The 10,000-nt window shown below is 44.6% G+C and overlaps 2 protein-coding genes across 3 annotated transcripts in view; both read right to left on the bottom strand.

The window, feature by feature from the left end:
* The window catches only part of LOC123507940 (basic proline-rich protein-like), a 3,619-nt gene extending 102 nt beyond the window's left edge, over window positions 1-3,517 (bottom strand). The window contains exons 1-2 of the mRNA XM_045261298.1: window positions 3,008-3,517; window positions 1-853 (exon numbers count right to left, since the gene is read on the bottom strand). The exon at window positions 1-853 is cut by the window's left edge and continues 102 nt beyond it. Coding sequence (XP_045117233.1) covers window positions 129-581 — 453 coding nt within the window. The 5' untranslated portion in view covers window positions 582-853; window positions 3,008-3,517 and the 3' untranslated portion in view covers window positions 1-128. The remainder of the gene's footprint in view (window positions 854-3,007) is intronic.
* Window positions 1-10,000, bottom strand: part of LOC123507936 — a 196,909-nt gene that overhangs the window by 167,433 nt on the left and 19,476 nt on the right. The window lies entirely within an intron of this gene.

Genomic DNA, 10,000 nt, shown 5'->3' with positions numbered 1-10,000 from the left:
CAATCACAATCTAAATATTCAATACAACAACCATGAATCATTTACTCGAGATTCAGAACAATCTAAATATACAACATTCCTTCCCCCTTAAATTCTTTCCTTCATACAAGCATGACATAAGAAAAACATTAATATCCTAATCTAATGGGCGGTGCCTTCCTTCTCATGAACCTTCTTAAACCAGGCCTCTCTCCTGCCGGCGATGCTGGCCTCCCCCGCACCGCTGGTGGGTGTGCCGCAGGTGGCACCGGCGTAGGTGGGTGAGCCGTGGGTGACACCGGCGTTGGCGGGTGAGCTGCGGGTGACACCGGCGGTGGTGGTTGTGCGGTAGGTGGCACAGGCGTTGGCGGGTGAGCCGTGGGTGGCGACACCAGCGGTGGAGGGTGTGCAGCAGGTGGCACCGACGGTAGAGGGTATGGCGCAGGTGGCACCGACGGTGGAGGGTGCGCCGCAGGTGTCACCGACGGTGGAGGGTGTGCCGCAGGTGGCACCGACGGTGGAGGGTGTGCCGCAGGTGGCACCGACGGTGGAGGGTGTGCCGCAGGTGGCACCGACGGTGGAGGGTGTGCCGCAGGTGGCATCGACGGTGGAGGGTGTGCCGCAAGTGGCACCGGCGATGGTGAGTGTGCCGCAAGTGGCACCGGCGATGGTGAGTGTGCCGCAGGTGTCTGCCAGGAAGATGAAGGCTCCCTTGTCACCGTGTCTGGCTCGTCCTCCTGTCTTGTACCTCCCGAATATCACCGTCTAAGGTGATCCCCATGTCTTCTCCATGTCCTTCCATCTGGGAGTAACACCGTGAACGACACCGGACCCATCTGTCGTTGTATTACTCCCTCGACCCACCGAGGATAACCTGAAAAATTCAGAGCCCATACAGCATCCCCTTCATAGAACATCCTGTAACCTGTAGTCCCTCGCCTGTCAACTGCATCGGATTGTTTCTTTATTATTTTGTCTTCAGTACTCGGACGTATGAGGTCAAGTCTTGATCGTGGTAGGCTGTGCATGAGTATCTCAGCTGGACTCTGCCTTGTCGTGGTTTGTGGCGTGAGCCGGTATCTCGCAAGAATCCTGTAAAGTCTTGTTTCCATATCTCCGTCGTCGAGTTTCCTCAATCCTTTTTTAATAGTTTGTACAGCTCGTTCAGCCAACCCATTGGTGGATGGGTGATAGGGACTGCTATAAATATGTTTTATTCCATTTATTTCACAGAAAGTTCTGAACTCTTGACTTGTGAAAGAAGCACCATTATCTGACACAATACTGACAGGAAGCCCATGTGTAGCAAAACAGTGACATAATTTCACTAAGGTTGCTGCAGTTCTGCTTAAATTCATAACAAAAGTCTCAATATATTTACTGTGAGCGTCTACCAGAATGAGTATCATCTTACCTTCCACCGGCCCTCCAAAGTCTACATGTACCCTGTGCCATGGGTGGGCCGGCCACTCCCAGGGGTGTAGAGGGGCTTACGATAGCTTCTTCCTGTTCTGTTGACAAGAATAACAACTCTTAACTTTTGCCTCTATATCGCCATCTAATCCTGGCCACCAAAATAACTCCTAGATAGGGATTTCATTCTCACTATCCCGGGATGGCTTTCATGCAAGTCCTCGAGCAGCAGTGTCCTTCCTCTCTCTAGTATCACCACTCTGGAGCCCCACAGCACACAGCCGTCGTGTACAGTTAGTTCCGACTTACGTTGGGAATAGGGTAGAAGGCCACCGGGAACATCCTCCGGCCAACCCTGCAAAATGTAATCACGCACAACTTCCAACTTAGGATCCCTTGATGTCCACAAAGAGATTTTTGCTGCCGTAACTGGAGTATGTTCTAGAGTATTCAAAGATAGTATTACTTCCTGTGATTCATCTGGCTGCACGTACCCTGCTTGTATGGGAAGTCTGTTAAGACAATCTGCATGAGGTAATTTACTTCCGGGTCTGTACTGCAGACAGTACTCATAGTTAGCTAACTTAAGTCCCCATCTCTGAAGTCGAGCACTAGCCATCGGGGAAATAAGCACACCTTCTCCCAACAATCCAACGAGAGGTTTGTGATCAGTATGAATGGTAAAATGCCTACCATATAGGTATTTATGAAACTTATGTAACCCAAATATAACAGACAAACCTTCTTTCTCAATTTGTGCATAATTCTTCTCAGCCGCCGAGAGAGAGCGAGACGCATATGCGATTGGCCTCTCTTCAGAGTCTTCCATGCGATGTGACAGCACAGCTCCCAGCCCGTACGGTGACGCATCACAGCTCAGCACCAGGGGAAGGCAAGGATCATAATGTACCAGTAGTGGAGAAGACTGTAAGCAACTGTTTAGAGCGGATAAAAGATTTTTCCTGATCAGATCCCCATATCCACTCCTCTCCCTTACCCAATAGCTTAGCAAGGGGGGCCAAGATTGTTGACAAGTTACTACAAAATTTATGATAATAGTTTATCATTCCAAGGTAGCTTCGAAGCCCCGAAACATCTCGGGGAACAGGTGCACGTTTTATCGCCGACACTGTCATCCGTAGGGCGAATTCCTGATGCATCCAGTTTATGGCCCAAGTAGATACAAGACTCTTGCATAAAGGAGCACTTCTCTATCCTTACACGCAAACCACATTCCTGCAACTTGGACAAAACTGTGATGAGGTTCGTACGAGCTTCTTTATACGAACGACCAGACACAAGAATATCATCCAGGTAAACAGCAACCATTGGAATTCCCTGAACAATTTGTTCCATTAATCTTTGAAAATACCAGGCGAAGAGGCAATACCATAACAAAGCCTGGTAAACATGAACAACCCCTTGCTAGTGTTGATGGTAGTTACTTTTTGCGACTCCTCATCAAGACATGCTGGTAAGCATGACTCAAGTCTAATTTTGAATAAAAACGTCCCCCAATTACCTTAGAGTAGAGATCATCAATATTAGGTAATGGGTATCTATCTACCTTGGATGCCACGTTAACAGTCAATTTATAATCTCCACAAATTCTTACCTCCCCAGTAGGCTTCATAATGGGAACGATGGGAGCTGCCCAGTCCGAATACTCCACAGGTTTAAGTACCCAATCAGACACCAGTCGTCCAATCTCAGCTTCTACTTTTTCTCGGAGGGCATAAGGAACTGTCCTGGCTTTGAAGAACAGGGATTGAACGTCCTGGTCCATGTACAGTTTCGCCTTGTAATTCTTCAGTTTTCCTAAATTTGGTGTGAAGAGTTCTGGAAACAAATTTCTATAATCATCAATTTGTAAATTACACACTTTTGACCAATTAATGTGTAACTGATGCAGCCAGTCTCTCCCCAGAAGGCAAGGTCCAGAACCAAGCGCCAGTAAAGCCGAAAGTCTGCGAGTTTCTTGGCCATACTTAACTTCGAGCCAAACTCGCCCCAAAGTATGAAGCAGTTGCCCAGTGTAAGTGCGAAGCTGCGGTACACCATCCTTACAGATTGAAAGGCTCCCAGCAGCTTGTTCCAGTTTCTTGAGCTGTTGGACACTGAGGATAGTTATTTCCATGTGTGTGGGAATGCCATTTAACTCTAGTACACACGTATAAGGTTCATTTTTCAATGCAGATCCAAGAGTGTACATCGGCATGACTTCACCTGTTTCCTCGGCTGTGGACGACTCTGTGCCTTCACCAAGACAGTTCTCTGGCGGCGTCACGGCCTCTGGGTGTGGCTCTGGCAGGTTGTTTGCCCTCCATGTACGAGTCGCCCATGTGCTTTACAAAAGTTAGCTTGCCACACTTAAAGCACTTCTGCCCCCAAGCCTTACACACTTTCTCTCTTGTATCAAAGTGCACTCTACCACACCCATAACAGCGGTAACTATATTGAGCCGAAGCCTCGACCGAACCGTCCTTAGCACAGCGACGGACATAACTCTGGCTGTTCCCACCTTTCTTTCTGACACTGTTCACAGACACTTGTGCCTCGTTCACTTGGACTGGTGCCATTGCTTGTGCGCGCACTGTGGTAGCCTCTAACGTACGTTCAAAAAGTCAGTAAGTACACTAGCGAGATGTCCGGATCACTTAAACCCTTGTCGCGAACCTTGGCGAGTAAACACTTCTGAATTATTTGCGACTTAATTTCGCGATCCACATCATGGAAGTCACAGTTCTTACTTAGCACTGAGTCTTACATAAAACTTGCCCAAATTTTCCTCTGGTTGCTGTATGGCCTGTCTGAACACAAACACTTCGTATTCTACGTTGCGTTTCGGTGCGAAATGTTCAGTAAGCTTGGTTTTCAATTGATCGAACGTGTCCTCATCAGGCAACAACGTTTCAGCAATTTGAAACACTTCTCCCGCACAATGAAGGAGCAACGCACGCTTCTTATCAGCACTAGTCACAGCATGAGCAACCACCAAATTGTCAAATCTCCGTAGCCAGGTGTCCCAACGAGCAACAGTGGTTCCCGATGGTTCCAGACAAAAGGCCGGAAAGTTCAAGCTTTCCATGGCAACGGTGATAAGTCAGAAGCTGTAGTACTCGTAATAATAGGGTCACGACGCCGCTCCCGTAGCCCGACAACACAGTAGAGGTCCTCCACGGCAGCTGTCAAGGAGGCAGACAGACAAGGAGACCGACGAATCCCATCCTCGTCGCCGATATGTTACGTTATCTCGGGCTTGTGTCTGCGTGTCGGGTGAGGGAGACTCGGACGGGTTACTGCTATTTATTCCAGTAGCTGTCTACCAAACGAAAACCCATCACCTTTATACAATAACTCGTTGAATCGAGGTTTCGAGATTTCTTGAGATAACAATAACAATCACAATCTAAATATACAACAACCATGAATCATTTACTCGAGATTCAGAACAATCTAAATATACAGCACACACCCGCCTGTCGCCTGCCGCCTGGTGGACCGTATCGGCGATGGAATGTATAAACACACACACACATACACACACACACACACACACACACACACACACACACACCTGGTGGACCGTATCGGCGATGGAATGTATACACACATACACACAAACACACACACACACACACACACACACGGCCCGGTAGCTCAGTGGTTAGAGCGCTGGCTTCACAAGCCAGATGACCGGGGTTCGATTCCCCGGCCGGGTGGAGACATTTGGGTGTGTCTCCTTTCACGTGTAGCCCCTGTTCACCTAGCAGTGAGTAGGTACGGGATGTAAATCGAGGAGTTGTGACCTTGTTGTCCCGGTGTGTGGTGTGTGCCTGGTCTCAGACCTATCCCAAGATCGGAAATAATGAGCTCTGAGCTCGTTCCGTAGGGTAACGTCTGGCTGTCTCGTGAGAGACTGCAGCAGATCAAACAAACAGTGAAATACACACACACACACACACACATCATAATATATATATATATATATATATATATATATATATATATATATATATATATATATATATATATATATATATATATATAAGGATGCTCCGAGAGGCCACCAGGCCTACACGTGGCAGTCCTTAAATGAGCAAAACTACTTAGTTCCACTATCATCTCCATCCATAATTTTTTATAACTTTCTTTTAAATCTCCCTATTGACTCAGCACTAACACCATGATTACTGAGTCCGTTTCATTCATCAGCCACTCTGTTAGAGAAAAAGTTTCTTCCCATTTCTTTCCAAAACCTAAATTTCTCAAGCTTGGACCCATTATTTCTGGTTTTATCCTGCGTACTGATCCTAATTTAGAATCTTCAATCTCACTTAGATGGAAATATCCCTTTCACCCTCTGTATCCATTTAGATATTCTCCTTTGCAGTGATTCTGATAAGCTTATAAATTCTTACTATAATGTGGGGACCATAATTGTACAGTAATTGTACAGTGGAGGAGGCAGTAGATACCTACCGAAACGAGAATTTACTCCCAGTGAGGTCTAATACCACTAATTCTGCTCCAGACCAATTCTTGTCTGGATCACTTCAGAGGATACTGTGAAGCTTCCATTAAAGCTAGTTGTGATCTCGCAAAAAATTTCCCTTTGTGTCTCACAATTCAGGGGGGTAGTAACAGCTTGCCTTCTAAAGACAACTCTTCTTCTCTCAAAATTATATGCACCTACTACACAAACTTCCTTTATTGGAAACTAAAAAAATGGCGACTCCTTACCCAGCCTCGGAGTCCCGTTCTGGAGAGGGGACCAGAAATGTCCCCTGGTCGGACTGCTCTTTAGGTAGCGACCCAAAATGTCTTGACACCTCCCTCAACTTGTTTTCATTAACTTATGCAATATTCGCGGTCTTAGATCTGTGGAACACCACCTTTCCTCTACTAAAACTCATCTTCTTTTCCTCACCGAAATACAGCTGTCTGAGGTAACTGACAATAGCATCTTTTCTGTTTCCTCCTACTTTTTTTTTTTTTTTTAGGTAAGAAGGAAAATCGGCCAAGGGCAACAAAAATAATGTGATAAAAAAGGCTCACTTAGGTGCCGATCCCTTAGAAGTGAAAAGAAAGGAGACTCCTTGGATGGTATAGGAGTCATCATATTTTTTTTCTTAATTCTAAATCTTGAATGAAGAATGTATGTGTAGCTAGGTGCATGTAGTTTTGTGTGAAGGAAGAGAGTTGCCTTTATAGGCTAGGCTGTGACTGTCTCCTTGTGTTGTGAGAAACAAAGGGAAACGTTCAGTGATTTCACAGCTGACTTTAATGATAAGTTCACAGCAGCTTCTGAACCATATCTATTACACCTCACTAGGAGTAATTATCGTTTCGATAGGTGTCTACTGTGTCCTTCTATTTTCTCTATTCTCATTTTCGTTTCAGAGCTGGATATTGCGTCTATGTGTGCAACGACTTAACTTGCTCTCCTGCCCACGCTCTTGAATCTTTTAAGCTGGCTTCAACTCAACTGTCATTCTCTAACTAAATTCATCTGTGCCGTCTATCACTTTCCTAACTCCACTGACTATAATATTTCTTTTTAATATTTAACTTCCAAAGTGAGAACATTCTATCTCTCTCTCCTTTCGGGGAGATGTCCATCCTTGAAGATTTCAATCTTCTCCACCAGCACTGGCTTACTTCTCCCTTCACTGACCATCTTGGTGAACTAGCCTTCAACTTTGCTATCTTCCATGATCTAGAGCAACTGGTGCAACACCCTACTCGTATTCCTGACAGTCATGGAGATACACCCAGTAATCTTGATCTTTTCCTTATCCCTAATCCTTCTGCTTATGCTGTTACCCTATCATCTCCGTTGGGCTCCTCCGATCACAATCTCATTTCTGTATCTTGTCCTATTTCTCCAATCCCTTCTCAGGATCCCCAAAGCGGAGGTGCCTCTGGCGTTTTGCCTCTGCCAGTTGGGGACCTGAGGAGGTATTATGCTGATTTTCCTGGAATGATTACTGCTTCCGTGTCAGAGACCCATCTCTGTGTGCTGAACGCATAACAGAGGTGATAGTGTCTGGCATGGAGGCGTACATTCCTCATTCTTTTCTCAACCTAAACCTTCTAAACCTTGGTTTAACACAGCCTGTTCTCGTGCTATACATGATAGAGAGGTTGCCCACAAAAGGTACTTGAGCCTTCCATCTCCTGAATCTCATGCACTTTATATTTCTGCCCGGAATCATGCCAAGTCTGTTCTTCAACTTGCCAAACACTCCTTCATAAATAGAAAATGTCAAAATCTTTCAAACTCAAACTCCCTCGTGACTTCTGGCATCTGGCCAAAAACATCTCCAATAACTTTACTTCTTCATCTTTCCTCCTTTATTTCATCCTGATGGCACCACTACCATCTCTTCTGTCTCTAGAGCTGAAGTCTTCTCTCAAACCTTTGCTAACAACTCCACCTTGGATGATTCTGGGCTTGTCCTCCTCTCCTCTCCTCTGACTATTTCATGTCTACAATTAAATTCTTCGTAATGATGTTTTCCATGCCCTCGCTGGGCTGGCCTAAACCCTAGGAAGGCTGATGGACCTGATGGGTCCCTCCTATTGTTCTCAAAAACTTTGCTTCCGTGCTTGCACCTTGCTTGGCTAAACTCTTTCAGCTTTGTCTGTCGACTTAAACCTTTCCTTCAGCCTGTTCCTAAAAAGGATGACTGTTCTAATCTCTCAAACTACCATCCTATGGCTTTAATCTCTTGCTTGTCTAAAGATTTTTAATCTATCCTGAATAGAAAGATTCTTAAATATGTCACTTCACAATCTTCTATCTGATCACCAATATGGTTTCCATCAAGATCGCTCTACTGGTGATCTTCTGGCTTTCCTTACCGAGTCTTGGTCATTCTCTTTTAGAGATTTCAGTGAAACTTTTGATGTAGCGTTAGACATATCAAAAGCTTTTGATAGAGTCTGGCACAAAGCTTTGATTTCAAAACTGCCCTCCTACGGTTTCTATCCTTCTCTCTGCAACTTTATCTCAAGTTTCCTTTCCGACCGTTCTATTGCTGCTGTGGTAGACGGCCACTGTTCTTCTCCTAAATCTATTAACAGTGGTGTTCCTCAGGGCTGTCCTATCACCCACCCTCTTTCTATTATTCATTAACGATCTTCTTAACCAAACTTCTTGCCCTATCCACTCCTACGCTGATGATACCACATCTTTCCACGTCCTTTCAGAGACGACCAACCCTTCAGGAAGTCAACAGATCACGCAGGGACGCCACAGAACGCCTGACTTCTGATCTTTCTAAGATTTCTGATTGGGGCAGAGAAAACTTAGTAGTTTTCAATGCCTCAAAAACTCAATTCCTCCATCTATCAACTCGACACAACCTTCCAGACAACTATCCCCTCTTCTTCAATGACACTCAACTGTCTCCCCCTTCCACACTGAATATCCTCGGTCTGTCCTTTACTCATAATCTTAACTGGAAACTTCACATCTCATCTCTTGCTAAAACAGCTTCTATGAAGTTAGGCGTTCTGAGGCGTCTCCGCCAGTTTTTCTCGCCCCTCCAACTGCTAACTCTGTACAAGGGCCTTATCCGTCCTTGTATGGAGTATTCTTCGCATGTCTGGGCGGGTTCCATTCACACAGCTTTGTTAGATATGGTGGAATCAAAGGTTTTTCGTCTCATCAACTCCTTTCCTCTGACTGACTGTCTTCAGCTTCTTTTTCACCGCCGAAATGTTGCATCTCTTTCTATCTTTTATCGGTATTTTCATGCTAACTGTTCTACTAATTTTGCTAACAGCATGCCTTCCCTTCTTCCTTCTGCCTCGCTGCACAAGGCTTTCTTCTTCCTCTCAACCCTGTTCTGTCTAACTCTCCAATACAAGAGTTAACCAGTGTTCTCACTCATTCATATTACTTCGGGATTTTTGCTTTTAACACTCCTAAAAATAAATTCTAGCACCCTATTTACCTTATTTCTAACCTCTATGCATTGCTTTCTTAGACCACGATCGGTGTTAACTATAACTCCTAAATCTGTTCATATTCTGACCCTATCAGTAACTCGTTGTTTGTTGTTTACCTACTGTATGACTTTTTTTTTTATTTACGCTCAGTACTTTGCATTTGTTAATATTAAATTGCATTTGCCATCTGTTTGTCCATTCATTCATCATATCTAAATCTGTCTGCAAGGTGATGGCAACTGAATCTGTCCTAATCAATCTAACTACTATCTTTTTGTCATCCGTATATTTACTAATAGTCCATGAGCCAAAACCCAAAATTAGGGGTTCGGGTACCAAAAAGGTGAACAGATCCAACATGGATTTTCTGTTAGACTGACATCTGAAGTGTCCGAAATCACTTGATGGACTTCTCAGACTGGTAGCTTAATGCCTGTATGGAGGCCATCTTTAAGAATGGTTGACGTTTTGGGGGAAAAAATCAAGACATCATTAAAAGGACTGTGACTACTTACAGAAATGTTACAGAAAGGTCTAACATAGTTCATTGGATTTGTAATGAAATTCCACGTATTTTCATGTACAATTTTCTATATTATACTTTGTAATTAGATCAGAAATAACACAAATGAAAGTAAAATTAGGCATT

Source organism: Portunus trituberculatus, chromosome 23 (assembly GCF_017591435.1).
Source record: "Portunus trituberculatus isolate SZX2019 chromosome 23, ASM1759143v1, whole genome shotgun sequence".
Lineage (NCBI taxonomy): Eukaryota > Metazoa > Arthropoda > Malacostraca > Decapoda > Portunidae > Portunus > Portunus trituberculatus.
The sequence above is the reverse complement of the archived record's forward strand: the minus strand, read 5'-3'. Positions and strand labels throughout refer to the sequence as shown.